At 44.0% G+C, this 17,115-nt stretch overlaps 1 protein-coding gene across 1 annotated transcript in view; it reads left to right on the forward strand.

Moving 5' to 3' along the window:
- Positions 1-739: 739 nt before the first annotated feature.
- The window catches only part of LOC126248707 (leucine-rich repeat-containing protein 20-like), a 43,024-nt gene continuing 26,648 nt past the window's right edge, over positions 740-17,115 (forward strand). Inside the window, exon 1 of the mRNA XM_049950000.1 lies at positions 740-919. Within this exon, the coding sequence (XP_049805957.1) occupies positions 790-919 (130 nt within the window). The 5' untranslated portion in view covers positions 740-789. The remainder of the gene's footprint in view (positions 920-17,115) is intronic.

A 17,115-nucleotide genomic window follows, 5' to 3' on the forward strand; every position in this document is an offset into this window, starting at 1 on the left:
TGCTAGTTCTGCAAGGTTCGCAGGAGAGCTTCTGTTAAGTTTGGAAGGTAGGAGACGAGGTAGTGGCAGAAGTAAAGCTGTGAGGACGTGGCGTGAGTCGTGCTTGGGTAGCTCAGTTGGTAGAGCACTTGCCCGCGAAAGGCAAAGGTCCCGAGTTCGAGTCTTGGTCCGGCACACAGTTTTAATCTGCCAGGATGTTTGAATGGTGTTCAAAACGTTGAGGATGATGTATTGTAAATGACTATAGACAGTCTGTGTCGGTTTAAGTATTGTCTCAGCCCATTTGGAACTTTTGTTCTGTCTATGCGCCTCATCCGAAAATTTGTTCCGCTTTGTTGTGGCGAGTGCGTGTCGAGCGATCACTTCCACGTGCCGAACCCCCTGAAACACGTCACCGGAATTGCACCTGAGTCTTGCAATTTCAGCTTCAGAACTACGGTTTTACCCGTAGCAGTTACGGTTATAAGTAGAAGAACGGTCATTTCTGAAACGCCCTTTCGGCCACTATTGTGAGTCCCCATTTCTGACAGAAGGGGAGTTGGCAATTCGGCTGTCGACATTCGGCCTAGACGAACCTCAAAGAGTAGTCGAGGGTTTCTTCCGCTTCTTGCACAATTGGTTTTTCCCGCTGGTCCGTGTATTTTGAGTTCGCGAAATGATGTTGGATGTGCGCGGCGCTGCGGCGCACGTGCGATGCCAGCGGGGTGGGGGGGGGCGTCCGTATTTAAGCGCGTCCGCGCCGCTGCGGCCGCAGATCCCTAGCAGCAAGCAACAGCAGCCGACGCGAACATGAGGCCCCCGCAGTTCGGAGCAGACATCACCAACCAGGCGGCAGTGATGCACTGCACCCGCATGGCCGGCAGGGCAATCATCCGCGTCGTGGGCAGATGCACCGAGGCGCAGGAGAACAACAATTTGGGTCAGTCTCTAACCTCTCTTTTGTTTATTATCGCTCGTACCTGTCACTTTTACCGCTGTGCCTTTTGATGCCAGCCACTCTTTGCGTGGTCTATGGCGTAGTATCTAACCTGTGCAGCATGCTCTCCTTTGTTTAGCATCGGTTATTCATTTCACTCGTAATTCCGTTTCTTAATGCCACAGTCGCTCTCGCAGTTTAACTCGTTTACTAATGCAGTCAGTAGTTAACACTAGCATGCATGGCAGAGGGCACTTCGTGACAATTTCATCGCCTACCATTGTTGCTGTAGTGCTGGTATCGATACTACTGCAAGTTTCCCTTCTTTCAATTAGCTGTTTCCGCATATTTTCAAGCTCTTTGAAAGTTACCTACGTTTCAGTCTCTTGCCCTTTATTAATCATCATTTCAGAAACGGAAACATGGCATTTCCTTCTTGTTTCCGAACAGATATGTCCCAGTGCCTGCTAGATTTAGCAATTTTGTGTGAGATTGCTGCGTCAGAAAAGATTTCTGTCATTTTTGTAGCTGACAAATTAATACACCCAAAAAGAAAATAACGTTCGCTATGTACCATTTGCAGTAACATATTTTGGTTCGATATGTATAGTGTAAAAACCAAATATATCCAATTACTAACCAGAAAATAAATATAAATTATTGATTTCTCGGTCTTAAGCTCACTACAGTTAACTAAATTTTACATCGGACGCGCTTCGCTTTTATTTATAAAGCATCTTCTGTGGTCATTAATGTTTCTGCGTCTTGTTCAGATATTCTGCAAATTCCACATTGGAGCTATTTACACTTCACCTCACTTTGGAAATAGAACTGCATTTGTATGTATACTCACTCAGCACAGTATCAGTGTTTATGGTTGCTCATTTGTTTTTCGTATAGCTACAGCAAAAAAATGAACAAACATAAACATTGCAATATTGTGCTGAGTCACAACGCACATAACTGCATTTCTATATTCACAAGTGAGGTGAAGTGTAAATAACATCGATGCAGCGTAAGAGAAAGTGCAAAAGGGTAAATACTGACAAGTTTATAATGCAACGAAGTTTCTTTCGATATCAGTTTGTGCTAACAAAGAGGGAAGAAGCAGTGGTTTGCAGAATGTGAGAACAAAGGGCAGAAAATCCAACGACCACAGAAGATGCTTTGTAAATGAAAGCGAAACGCGTATGGTGTAAAATTCTCTTTAATTAATTGCAGTAAGCTTGAGACGGAGAAACCAATAATAATTGATTTTAACAGCTGCTGCGAAAGACGGCCATGCAAACAAACAGAAAAGAAATGTTTTGACACGTAACTAATATAATTTTTAGTTGTTGTTTCTATCACATCTATGTTTATTGTTCTTGTATTTATTTCGTTGGCATTGTAACAGCAACAAATTCCCTGGTTTTAGCTACGTGATTACAGAGTTTAAAAACTGACAGCATTACACTTCCTGTGCGTAGTCATCACGCAGACTTCATCGTCTTTTTTTTTTCTTTTAGATTAAAGACAGAAGTTTCTCTTTGTTGCCACTTTTACTCATCGGTAAGATTGTGCTATTACAAGAACGTCATGCACTATTTAATACAAGTTATAGTCTAATGCGCAACAATCTCGATGTCTATTCTACATGTAGGTCGGTTGCAATAATTACGTCGAAAGTTCCGACCCAGCTTTGCGCAATATTAGTTCTCTCAAAATTCACTTTGAGAAGTGGGAGAAGAAAAGAAGGGTTAGAGTTTAATGTCACGTAGACATTAGGAGTACAAGCTCACTTGAACAGGAGGTGGGAGGAAACTGTTGCCAGATTCGCCCAAAGTGATTTAGGTAAACCAACGTCGGGATTGTCTACTGCGGAGTTGAGCCCAGTGTCTTCACCAACGAGGGAAATGCTCTGTTTGTTGTGAGCGTTCGATGCATTTTGTTTGGAGGAGCTCGTGCATTGTGTTCTCAGCTCACAGAGTTGCCAGTGGCTCCGAGGCCGCTTTGCCCTTCTCGCTGCAAATAGCAGTGCGGAACTTGACAGTACGCCAAGCTAGCGGCCACGTGCGCACACAGCTGTTCCCGCACAAAGGAGCGACGCGACAGCTGTTTTCTGTCAAACCGGTGCTCCGCGCCAGATAACGCTCACCTTACGCTGCTGGCAATTGCGCCTTTGCTGGTGACGTACCGCCTCCGCGAACCGCTTCGCAAACAAAGCGACGCGACGGTACAAGGTTGCGTCATGTTAGACCCGATACAAACAAACATACTCCAGCTTACATGTACACTATAATTCCAGATTCACAACAGTCGAGAGACAGTAGGTTGTACTAGCTCCGAATTTACATTCATGTTCCTTTAATAATTTCGCTGAAGGGATTTTTTATTATTTTAACTAAAATGAACGGTATTACTATTTTAATACACTTCGCGGATTTGTTCACACAGAACTTCTCAAATCAGTTTTCTTGCATTTAGATCTACATATGCGTACATACTCCGCAAGCTACCGTATGGTGCATGGCGGAGGGTACTCTGTATCACTACTAGTTATTTACTTTCCAGTTCCACTCCCAAATAGAGAGAAATACAACTGTCTATGCCTCCGTACGAGACCTGACTTGCCCTGTCTTATCTTCGTGGTCCTTACGCGAAATGTACGTTGGTAGCAGTAGAATCATTCTGCAGTCAGCCTCAAATGCCAGTTGTGTAAATTTTCTCAATAGTGTTTCGTGACGAGAACGTTGTCTTCCCGCCAGGGATTCACACTTTCTTTCCCGAGGGCATGCAGCTTTACTGTATGGTTAAATGATGGCGTCCTCTTGGGTAAAATATAAGTCACAGCTGCAAGATACTAACCCGAATTCTTTACAGACGAATGGAAAAACTGGTAGAAGCCGACCTCGGGGAAGATCAGTTAGGATTCCGTAGAAATATTGGAACACGTGAGGCAATACTGACCCTACGACTTATCTTAGAAGCTAGATTAAGAAAAGGCAAACCTACTTTTCTAGCATTTTTAGATTTAGAGAAAGCTTTTGACAATGTTGACTGGAATACTCTCTTTCAAATTCTGAAGGTGGCAGGGATAAAATACAGGGAGCGAAAGGCTATTTACAATTTGTACAGAAACCAGATGGCAGCTATAAGAGTCAAGGGACATGAAAGGGAAGCAGTGGTTGGGAAGGGAGTGAGACAGGGTTGTAGCCTATCCCCGATGGTATTCAATCTGTATATTGAGCAAGTAGTAAAGGAAACAAAAGAAAAATTCGGAGTAGAAATAAAGAAATAAAAACTTTGAGGTTCGCCGATGACATTGTAATTCTGTCAGAGACAGCAAAGGACTTGGAAGAGCAGTTGAACGGAATGGATAGTGTCTTCAAAGGAGGATATAAGATGAACATCAACAAAATAAAAACGAAGATAATGGAATGTAGTCGAATTAAGTCGGGTGATGCTGAGGGAATTAGATTAGGAAATTGGACACTTAAAGTAGTAAAGGAGTTTTGCTATTTGGGGAGCAAAATACTTCTGATGGCCGAAGTAGAGAGGATATAAAATGTAGACTGCCAATGGCAAGGAAAGCGTTTCTGAAGAAGAGAAATTTGTTGACATCGATTATAGATTTAATTTCAGGAAGTCGTTTCTGAAAGTATTTGTATGGAGTGTAGCCATGTAAGGAAGTGAAACGGGGACGGTAAATAGTTTAGACAAGAAGAGAATAGAAGCTTTCGAAATGTGGTGCTACAGAAGAATGCTGAAGATTAGATGGGTAGATCACATAACTAATGAGGAGGTATTGAATGGAACTGGGGAGAAGAAGAGTTTGTGGCGCAACTTGACTAGAAGAAGGGATCGGTTGGTAGGACATGTTCTGAGGCATCAAGGGATCACCAATTTAGTATTGGAGGGCAGCGTGAAGGGTAAAAATCGTAGAGGGAGACCAAGAGATGAATACACTAAGCAGATTCAGAAGGATGTAGGCTGCAGTACGTACTGGGAGATGAAGCAGCTTGCATAGGATAGAGTAGCATGGAGAGCTGCATCAAACCAGTCTCAGGACTGAAGACCACAATAACAACAACAATTCACAAAGCTTCTCCGTGAAGTTCGCTTGGTGATCGAACCTAACGGTAACAAGTCTAGCAGCTTGCCTAGAAATGCTTCGATGACTTCGTTTAATCCCACCTGATGGGGATTCCAAACAACTGAGCGGTACTCAAGAATGGGTCGCATCAGTGTTCTGTATGCAATATCCTTTACACATGAACCACACTTCCCTAAAACTCTCCCAATAAACCAAAGTCGACCACTCGCCTTCACCACTACAATCCTCCAATCGTTCAATTTCATATCGCTTTGCAACGTAACGCCCAGATATCTAACTGACCTTATTGTGTCTAGTAACTCACTATTAATGCTGTATTCGAACGTTACGGGAATGATTTTCCTACTCATCTACATCATCTTACATTTTTCTACATTTTCAGTTAGCTGCCATTCATCACACCAAGTAGAATTTTTGTATCAATGCCGATACTTTCCTATTCACCATGGCATCATCAGCAAACAGCCGAAATTGCTGCCCACCCCATTCGTCCGATAATTTATGTATATAGAGAACAAGAACGGTCGTATCGCACTTCCCCGGGGCACTCCCTTGTCTCGTATGAACACTGACGGTCGAGGACAACGTTCTGGGTTCTATTATTCAAGAAATCTTCGAGTCACTCAATTCGTTAGTAGTCTGCAGTCTGCTTGTGTTCTTGTTCGACGACTACCAGTATTCAGCGGTCACAACAGAGACACGTCCCGCAGCAACTTATTCCCAGGAAATTGTAGTTTTCCTTCTTGTATTCGAACCAGCTAGCACAATGCGACAGCATTGGACCCCGGGATATCAGTTTCAAATCCTGGGACTGAACGAATTTTTCTCAGAACCTGCCTGCAATGGAAGGACATGTGATGGCCTTCAGTTCTTCATCAACAAACCTAGCACCAGCGATCTGGGTTGAGCCCCAATCCTTTTCGCGGCTCTCGTGAATGATGTAGATAACTGTTGATACGGATCCGTCGGCTGGAACACTGAATTCGGCGGCCCCCTTGGTGTAGTTCAGAGGAAAATGCGCCTAGTTATAACCCTGTCCATTTTTTTAAAAAAAATGGTTCAAATGGCTGTGGGCACTATGGGACTTAACATCTGTGGTCATCAGTCCCCTAGAACTTAGAACTACTTAAACCAAACTAACCTAAGGACATCACACACATCCATGCCCGAGGCAGGATTCGAACCTGCTACCATAGCGGTCACGCGGTTCCAGACTGAAGCGCCTAGAACCGCACGGCGACTACCGGCCGGCTCCATTTTTTAAATCGTCAACAATACAAGCGTTTCTCTACAGTGTGCCACAGGAATCGCTTTCATCTGCACCAGTTTCCTTTACCATAGTAGGCTCATATTTTGTTTAGGTAATGCACCAATCTGCGAGAGGTAAATATATATTTCCATTTGGCCGACTGCTTCCACCAACTGGTAGTTCTTAGAAGTTATAGAAGTCTGATTATGGGAAATAGTGAGACTAAGCAGTAATTAAGACGCTGGAACCGTAACAGAGAATGCCAAAATTATCCTTTGAACAAGCCTGTGGCCGATCCCATTCACAACCTTTTTTAAAATTATCTGGAATTCCGTCTCTGTTAGACACGACGTCTGCGGAACATTGTACGCTAATTGTCCTCTTGTCACTACGGTTCTTTATTTATATTCTTGCAGTAACGAGCGACTCTTTGTTTCTTACTTGTCCTTACGATTTCCTTTGTCCTGCACACCTCTCAGCCCACAAATCAGTTTAAAGCCCACTTAACTTCGTGGGCGAGTTACGACGTAGCAGATTTGTTGGTGGAGATATCGTTCATAAACACGGTGATTCAGTAGCAAGCCTATCAGTCATTAACAACGCGCACTCAGACTCGTTCTCGCCTCCCGTCAGATGATGCGTGCCTTTCCACGTGCCGATGACGACGTGTTGGCACTTTCGCATATAATTAATAATGCTACGCAGTTTCTCCGCTAAGAACTGTACAGAAACACGTGGAGTTGACAGACGCGCACAGCTCGTCAGAGACGACGCTTATCTGCTCGCATATTGTCTGAGGTCTGGGACGCCAACGAGCACCTCTTTGTTGTCGAGCCGTCGCGACTAACACGCTTCGTAGCTTATATAAATCGCGGGAAGGCTAAATCTGGACGGTGCACTGGGACTCCTGCCAAGTATCTCCCGAGTACATGGGTGCTACGTCTCGGTCCTGTGTGTCCTCTTCTTGGACCGATCCGAGAGCTAAAAAATGGCAGAAAGCCAAATTCTCCTTTGTCTTTGAGAATGGAGCTCGTCTGCCTCCTCAAATACAATCTAGGCTAAGACAGGTGTCAAAAACATACTGTGGAATCACGATGGGTCAATCACGCTATAGGTCGTGTTTGGGATACCGTCAGCCTTCTTGTTCAAATAAATATATTCAATAATAATTTACAAGTATAAAGTGGGTCAAACATATGCGTTTACTTTCAGGTATCAGTGGAACAAATGAAGTTACAATCTAAGTTTGATGTTCTCTCAGTAATCTTCGAAACGAAGCTTATCTTTCCTTGTACAGAGGAAAAAACCTACTGAGTTTCTCAACTTTTGATAAAAGTTACGTGACGTAGATTGGCATGCATACAGAACACGACCTACTTTTCGGGTTGTGCGGCAGGTTTCTCATCATTCGAGGTATTTGCTTGCTGTCGGTGAATATGGAGCTTTGTCCCATGGTCACAACTGTCTTTAAGAGAGACAAACTACAGCTTTGATACTTGTGGGTCTTGCTAAATATAAAATGAAACGTTTTCGGCATTATTATTATTTACTTTATTGTGAAATATGGATTACAATTACTTGACCCGAAACATTTTTTTTGAACTCTCGACAGTTTTAAATTCCCAAGGATAAATTTCTTGTTTTAATGTAAACTTTTTCCGTATGAACTAAACTGCTGTGTTCCATCTGGAAACAATCGCCTGCTTTTAAGTATCACGCCTGTGCGTTCTAACGCTAACCTCACGTTTTTCTCACTATCTTAATACAAGGAAAATGGAGGAAGTTTTTTTAAGGCCATTATCCTAGCATAGAGCGCCTGTAGATACTGTATACATCATCTGTTACACTCTCATCCTCCCCCCCCCCCTCTCTCTCTCTCTCTCTCTCTCTCTCTCTCTCTATATATATATATATATATATATATATATATATAAAGGGGCAGTCAATTAAAAACGAGACTAATGGAAAAAAGCATGTAAACTGTTTAATATTTCATAAGTATTCGCTGTCTTTCTTCAGAGCACCAACAATTTGGAAATCGCATGGGAAATATCGGGACTAGATGGAGGATGTATAAAAGCTCCCAGCGAAACTGCTGCAGCAGGCCCACACGTTGCCCAGACTTTTTTTTTTTTTTTTTTTTTTACTATGCTACAAAAGTTTCGCTGAGAAGCCCTTACACATCCCCCGTACAATCGCGATATCTCCCCCTGCGCCTTAAATTTTTTTTATGTTCCTGAAGAAAGAAATTCATGACAAAGACATTCATGACCATCGATTTGCTTCGGATGAAGATGTGCACCCTGGGATACAATCATGATTCCTTAGACAACAGCGAATATTTTTGCATGAAGGCATTGACCGTCTTGTCTCACAGTGGGATAAATGTGTTGACAGTTATGGCCATTACTTTTGAAATAATAATCAGTTTACTTACCTTTTTCCCGTCTGACTCGTTGTCATGTGACAGCCCTTTACAGCATAATGTGTCATCCTGCTTTGATTAATTACATGTATCAGCAATTAAGTAATGCAAAACAAAGACGAAGGCTGGTAGAGAGCGCATATAAGCCAAAACGAATGCTCTCAGAAGTGTGTCATATTGATAACTTCTTTGTTCGGCATAGGACAATAAAGACCCCTCAGCTCGATAACAGTAAGTCAGGTCAGCGAAGAGCGATAGAACTAGTCAATACCAAAAACAAAAGCTTAATGCTCTCCACGTTTACGTAACAGCGACGACACCTGAGAATAGAAACTTAGTCAGCTATCTTATCTCGAGAATGAAAGTTCGTCACCGATGCGCCTCCCGCGGCGTTTTTTTCACGGCGAGAAGCTTGTTAAGAAAGTGAAAGCCGAGAATGAAGCCAGGCGGCCAGGCTTCCGTCAGGCTGAGATCCTCCTGCGAGCAGTTTCGACCTGAATTACAGCATTCCACACTTTCTAAACACTGGTGTGTTCTGCTCTGCGTACGTAACCAAAAGCGTGATTACTCTCGCTTTCGGAACACATCTGCGTGGCTGTTACCGCACTTCCACGGCCGGTAGCTTCCCTCACGGAAGTGCTGCCTCACTGCGGGAGCGCTGCCCAACTTCTCGCTATTCTCAGATGGGGAACTTAAAGCTACTATCTACGGAAATAGCATTTTTAATTCGTAAAAATCTACAGTTTTATTCTGATCTCGATGAAATTTTGCGCTCTTTACTTTCAAGAAGTTCGCTGTCTACATAAGATTTCACAATCTGACTTGAATCATATGTATGTAATACATAAAGGAGTAAGGTTGTTACCAAAAATTTCTATGAAAGTTCTTGGCCGGTTTACTTCAGATTTCTATACGACCCCGCATGAACATTTAGACGGACATGTCTACACATATATTTTAATATGAGACGTTGGTACCAAACACCTCGAAAAGTACTTGACTGATTTACTTCAAAGTTCTTAGCCGATTTATTTTAAATTTCTACATTGAGATGAAACAATGAAGAAAATTAATGAAAAATTAAATGCCTAACAAACGAAATATATCGTGGTAAACTGACTGTAATTCCTATCGCGACAATACCCGTCTTGGAATAATACCTTCAGACTTTCGTGAAAGGAAAGTTCCGAAGTTAGCAATGTAGAGACTGCTAAATTTGTATGTCTTTTTAAGTAATTAGTGGTCTTTTCACCGCTGCTAACTTAACTTGTACTAAATATTAATAAACATGTGGAATACTCATTCATTAAGCATACGCACATATTTTTAGAGTCGAAATATTTCGTGTAGAAAATTAAGTGTATTGAAATCATAAAAGTATGTATCTTACAGTTAGATTTTAGGTACTTTATGCATTACAAATATATTAATTTTTGTAATATAAAAATAGGAATCAAAGCATCATCTATGATGTAACTGTTGTTATTAAACTTTTGGTTTGAAATTGGTGCGTATTTGCAAAAGTCAGAACCGGAAGTTTAGAACCTGATTTTTATGAATGCCACAGGTGTGAAGACGTATTCATTCGTCGCTTTCCGTTGACACCCAGTGATTCCAATGTGCCTTTCGATTGAAAGCGATTGCAGTTTCCCTTGCAGCGTGCATTCGCTATGAGTATCAACAAGGCACAGGGCCAATCACTTTGTGTGGCAGATATTAAACATCCCAGACAACACCGGTCACTGCAACTAATTATTCAATAAAAAAAAAAAGCTCCGTCTTTAGGCCACAAGTGGCCCTTCCGGGACCGTCCGGCCGCCGTGTCATCTTCCGAGGAGGATGCGGATAAGGAGGGGCGTGTGGTCAGCACACCGCACTCCCGACCGTTAGGACGGTATTCTTTGACCGAAGCCGCTACTAATCGGTCGAGTAGCTCCTCAATTGGCATCACGAGGCTGAGTGCACCCCGAAAAATGGCAACAGCACGTGGCGGCGGGATGGTGACCCATCCAAGCGCCGGCCACGCCCGACAGCGCTTAACTTCGGTGATCTCACGGGAACCGGTGTAGCCACTGCGGCAAGGCCGTTGCCCAATTATTCAATACCGGTACTATATTTATCTCCATGTTTAGGTTTTATTTTTATGTTCGTTAAAATGAAAAAAAAACGATAACAATCTGATATTTTTCTAGTATACCGGGTGAATTAGAACTCCACCGACAAACTGTCAGAGGTTGTTCAGGGATATCTTCTGAGTGTTTTGATATAACGACCCACAGTCACCGGCGGCTTGTTACACGCTTATTGCATTCCATTTGAACGACAATGGATTGATCGCGGGGGTGTTGTTCCACTACCATTTCGGTCACCGAAACTCACACCAGTGGACTTTTTGTCCCGGGGGCATGTGAAAAGCCTGGTCGATATTCGCACGGTCCTGTTTGCTAGGATTATCACAGCCGTGGAAGCAGTAGGCCAAACTCTTGGAATTCTTGAGCGTGTAAGACAGTCGATGGTGCCTCGCTATACACTATGCCGTGAGCACGGTGGTCGAAATTTTGAACAGTAACCATAAGGGGACACTTCTGCATTTGTTACGTGCTGTACCGTACACTTACAGAACAGACTGAACACACTGTAATGAAAGTGTGCGCGTGTCGTCGGATGTTTGTTGCATTACTGTGTGTTGCTTTTTGTACTCTTTGATTATTGCATACAGCAGGCTTTTTCACTGTTGTGAAGGTATTTTCATAAAAACAAGGGTGACTACAGCAACAAACCGAATACATCATAATTACGTTATTACTCTGTAACGAGGTGCCGGAGACAGTGGGTACGTTATACCAAAATACTTAAGTCTCCCGGGACAACCTTTGAAAGTTTGTCAGAGGGGTTCTGGTTCAGCCAGTATAGTGATAAATTGAACCACAACGATTTACAACATCAAGCATGTTTTCATATGATATCTCTTTTACTGTAGTATGCTAACGTCTTACCTATCGCCTTTCTATAGTAGAAACCATGTTTATTTCATTCAAGCAAAATTCAGTGAGCAGTACGTTTGCTTAGTGTTCTTTGCGCCGCAGCCCAATGTCTGGTGCGTCGGTCTCTTCCGGAAACATTTGCTACTTACGTCTGCCTTCCAACAATTTTAATCTCAAGCGTTTGTATTTGGCACACTCCCTGAATTGAGGTATTTGCTGAACTCGTTCTTTTCTTTTCTTTTTTCCTTCTTCTACTTGATTTATACACTCCTGGAAATTGAAATAAGAACACCGTGAATTCATTGTCCCAGGAAGGGGAAACTTTATTGACACATTCCTGGGGTCAGATACATCACATGATCACACTGACAGAACCACAGGCACATAGACACAGGCAACAGAGCATGCACAATGTCGGCACTAGTACAGTGTATATCCACCTTTCGCAGCAATGCAGGCTGCTATTCTCCCATGGAGACGATCGTAGAGATGCTGGATGTAGTCCTGTGGAACGGCTTGCCATGCCATTTCCACCTGGCGCCTCAGTTGGACCAGCGTTCGTGCTGGACGTGCAGACCGCGTGAGACGACGCTTCATCCAGTCCCAAACATGCTCAATGGGGGACAGATCCGGAGATCTTGCTGGCCAGGGTAGTTGACGTACACCTTCTAGAGCACGTTGGGTGGCACGGGATACATGCGGACGTGCATTGTCCTGTTGGAACAGCAAGTTCCCTTGCCGGTCTAGGAATGGTAGAACGATGGGTTCGATGACGGTTTGGATGTACCGTGCACTATTCAGTGTCCCCTCGACGATCACCAGTGGTGTACGGCCAGTGTAGGAGATCGCTCCCCACACCATGATGCCGGGTGTTGGCCCTGTGTGCCTCGGTCGTATGCAGTCCTGATTGTGGCGCTCACCTACACGGCGCCAAACACGCATACGACCATCATTGGCACCAAGGCAGAAGCGACTCTCATCGCTGAAGACGACACGTCTCCATTCGTCCCTCCATTCACGCCTGTCGCGACACCACTGGAGGCGGGCTGCACGATGTTGGGGCGTGAGCGGAAGACGGCCTAACGGTGTGCGGGACCGTAGCCCAGCTTCATGGAAGACGGTTGCGAATGGTCCTCGCCGATACCCCAGGAGCAACAGTGTCCCTAATTTGCTGGGAAGTGGCGGTGCGGTCCCCTACGGCACTGCGTAGGATCCTACGGTCTTGGCGTGCATCCGTGCGTCGCTGCGGTCCGGTCCCAGGTCGACGGGCACGTGCACCTTCCGCCGACCACTGGCGACAACATCGATGTACTGTGGAGACCTCACGCCCCACGTGTTGAGCAATTCGGCGGTACGTCCACCCGGCCTTCCGCATGCCCACTATACGCCCTCGCTCAAAGTCCGTCAACTGCACATACGGTTCACGTCCACGCTGTCGCGGCGTGCTACCAGTGTTAAAGACTGCGATGGAGCTCCGTATGCCACGGCAAACTGGCTGACACTGACGGCGGCGGTGCACAAATGCTGCGCAGCTAGCGCCATTCGACGGCCAACACCGCGGTTCCTGGTGTGTCCGCTGTGCCGTGCGTGTGATCATTGCTTGTACAGCCCTCTCGCAGTGTCCGGAGCAAGTATGGTGGGTCTGACACACCGGTGTCAATGTGTTCTTTTTTCCATTTCCAGGAGTGTATATTGTTATCAGCCTGAAGACGTCTCGAGTACGCTCCTTCTAGTCAGTATCTCTGTCATATCAGTTTGGGAAAATGAACAGTTACATGTATGTCTTTGAGTGCCTGCTAGGACAAAAGTAAGAGGCTCACCTTAGTACGATGCAGAGGGTTGCTGTCTCAAGTTCCCCTGTCTCAGGCGACATGAGGTTAGCGGCGTTAAGTGTCAAGCATGCTAAACTACGAATAACGCACCTACATATTGCTCGGATGAGCGGATGTACGAGTAAACTTACTGCTGAGCAGTTGCGGCTGTAAATGGCAAGCAGGTGAGACGGATTTTAGCGTTTGTCCTTAACAACTGAGTTCAAATCTCGAATTATTTGCTGCACGCGATTTGAGGATTTATTTAGAAAGTCTTCAACAGTAACGGTCCAAAAACAATTGAAACATATTAACTGAAAAATAAGTCGTGAACAACTGACAGTGAAGGATTCTACATTGCAGAATGACTGGAAGTAATACACACGTACAACAGGAGCAAAAACAAAAACGTCCCACCTAGGGGGAAGAGCGGGCAAGGTAAATTACTCTGACTTCAGTAAACAAGTGCAAACGTACAGAGTAATTTGTGAATTATGCCGTCACTTGATTATCGTGCTTCTATTTATAGATAGTGAAAAGCGCAAAACATTAAGGCTCAAGAAATACATTGTTATTGTAGTTCGCTACTTCCTTTGGTTACTGATATATGGCGAACCCAAAATACACGAATGTAATGTTCGAAGTTTTCAGCAGGATACTCTTAAAAATGCTCATACTTCTGGCTTGCATCATGACCGATCAGTTAACTTACTGAAATCTGAAACGCTCTTTAAATGTACGATAAAATCGAAAAATACTGAATTATCTTATACTTATGCAGTCTTCATTGATGAGTATGAATTCTATCTATTGTATTTTTTACAAATACGCACAGTTGTGAACGAATGTATCGTATCTAGTTGCATCCTCAGCACGATTTCTTGCCTAAGTAATGTAAACATAATCCTCTTAACTTTATAAGTAATCACTATTGCAAGAATTCGTAGTTGCGTGAATAGTACCTGGAATTAAGAAAGAAACAACCCTGTTTCTATGAGGGTGGAGTATTTAAAAGCATAAACTATTGCGCTAGCCTAGGACCATTTAAAACAACAAAGTGTATCTGCATTTAAAGCACTCCGCAGTCAACCTAACCCCGACCCGTATGGTACATTTTAATAGTGCAGCGCGTTCCTGATAAATCAAACGGGAGCGGGCTCGAACACAAATACGGCCCCTTAGCTATCTTAAGAAATACTCTAAGCGTAAAATAAATATTGCACGGCCAACGCAGACTGTAAGAGCATTGCTTGCGGAAGTCACGTTCCATCTGGCACCAAGCTTCGCTGGCGTGTACACTCCGGAGCAGTGTAAAATCTACACTATTTAACGATATTATTGAAATTCTCTGCTGTCCCAAAATAAAAATCGGCCGTGGTACACGAAAATAATTTTGCGTTAGTAGATCATTCATTCTCTGTCCCACACCGAGCGGCGGTGCCGGCCAGCGTATGCGGCCTCGCGCGGCGCAGAACGATAGGTGAAGGAAACCAACAGAGTCCGGAAGCGTGCAACTCGTTCCTGACCTCCAACAACCGGAGGAGACTCTGTTGCCACTTAAGGATAAAGCCTCCAACTCCTTATGAGGGGTGACAGGCTCAGGCCGTGCTAGGCGCAATGCTCTGACCCCCGAGATCGCGACTTTTAATTTGAGAAATACTACAGTACTTTGATAGTCACTGTCCTGAATTACCTACTCTGTTCCGAAATTTCTCCGGCAGTAGCACCATACAGCGTTCGGGATACTTACATTCTTTTTCATAGGCTTGTAGCAACACTCCAGTCACTACCTAAGGCGAAATTAACTTGGTCCAAGCATTATGCTAAATTCCATGTGTATTTCACACAGAAGTGTAATGGATCAGTACCTCTAGCGGTGGCAAAGCCTTTTTTTTTTACTGTAAATCGGTTGCTTTCCTACCATATGCTGGTAGCATATCGTCAAAGATAGAAAGGATGCTAAACAGATATAACATTAGAAGTGTGTTTCGTCCGCCAGCCATGATTAGAGAACTTCTTGGCTCAGTTAAAGATGATCTAGGGCTGAGGAAGTTTAGATTTTACAGAATCCTTTACCACTGTGGGAAAACATATACAGGGTGAGTCAGGGGAAAGGTACAAAAAAAATTGGTTCAAATGGCTCTAAGCACTATGGGACTTAACAACTGAGGTCATCAGTCCCCTAGACTTAGAACTACTTAAACCTAACTAACCTAAGGACATCACACACGTCCATGCCCGAGGCAGGATTCGAATCTGCGACCGTAGCAGCCGCGTGGTTCCGGACTGAAGTGCCTAGAACCGCTCGGTCACAGCGGCCGGCAAAGGTACATGATTCGAGGAGTGATAGCATTACTGACTATGAACAAAAAAACGTCATACGAACGTATGTCCTGTTCTTAACATTTCCAAGGAAACTAATGAAAACAGTCGTAACAAGACAAATGCAGCTGACAGTAAAATTAACATCATGATCTGATGTTTTGTTTAATTGCGTACATTTCCTCACAAAAGATGTTCAAAATGTCCACCTTCAACTGCAACGCATTTTCCATTTCTTGAAGACAGCTGCTGTGTTGATGATGTGAACTCATTCGTGTAAGATACGAGCGAGAAGTTCCTCCTTTGTATCCACACTGCGCTTGTAGACTTCACTCTTCAGCTGATCCCACAAACAGTGATCTAATGGAGTAAGATCGGGTGACCTCGGTGGCCAAGAAATGACTCCACGGCGACACTTTCAGGACTCGTCACCCCAACACGCGTAAGTGAAGTGTGCATTGAAATGGCCAGTAAAGAAAACACTACGTAGCCTAATGTCGCCTTGGTCGCATTCGCTTGTGAGTGCTGGTGATGAAGAACATGCAACTGAGGCCCGTGATTTTCAAACAGCTGTGTGTCGGATAGCCGCGCGGGATTAGCCGAGCGGTCTCAGGCGCTACAGTCATGGACTGTGCGGCTGGTCCCGGCGGAGGTTCGAGTCCTCCCTCGGGCATGGGTGTGTGTGTTTGTCCTTAGGATAATTTCGGTTAAGTAGTGTGTAAGCTTAGGGACTGATGACCTTAGCTGTTAAGTCCCATAAGATTTCACACACATTTGAACATTTGTGTCGGATACGGTTAAGAAAAGGCCATATGTTGATATCAAGTTTTTTGTACAGAATCACTAAGCATTTAACCTTCCTCCTGAATCACCCCTTATAGGCCAGATGATTTGCACCGTTCACAACAGAAGTACTCATCACCACAGCCACACAATTACTACAACCTGATAAATCTGTAGCAACAGAGCACTGTCTACGCGAGGGACACAAAATGACGTATTATGAGACACAGACAGTTGCTCCTCCGTCTCACTGTTGTGGTATGCCTCAAGGCAATCGACTGAAATTAGTCTGGCAGATAATATTATAAAAGGAGACAAGCCCTTTAAGTAAAATGTGGAATCCAGTTTTATATTAAAAAAAAAAAACAACGGTCTTTGAATCGGCTGACATTCACATGCTCCGTAGCAATTCATCGTTTCTGCCAGTTTTCACGGCTAGCGTTATGGGGCAGCAACGGCGATTTTTTGTGCAGGCACTTTTGTATCTCTGTGACATAAAAGATGGCCGCTGTTCCGCTGAGATTTAGCA

Source organism: Schistocerca nitens, chromosome 3, assembly GCF_023898315.1.
Source record: "Schistocerca nitens isolate TAMUIC-IGC-003100 chromosome 3, iqSchNite1.1, whole genome shotgun sequence".
Classification (NCBI taxonomy): domain Eukaryota; kingdom Metazoa; phylum Arthropoda; class Insecta; order Orthoptera; family Acrididae; genus Schistocerca; species Schistocerca nitens.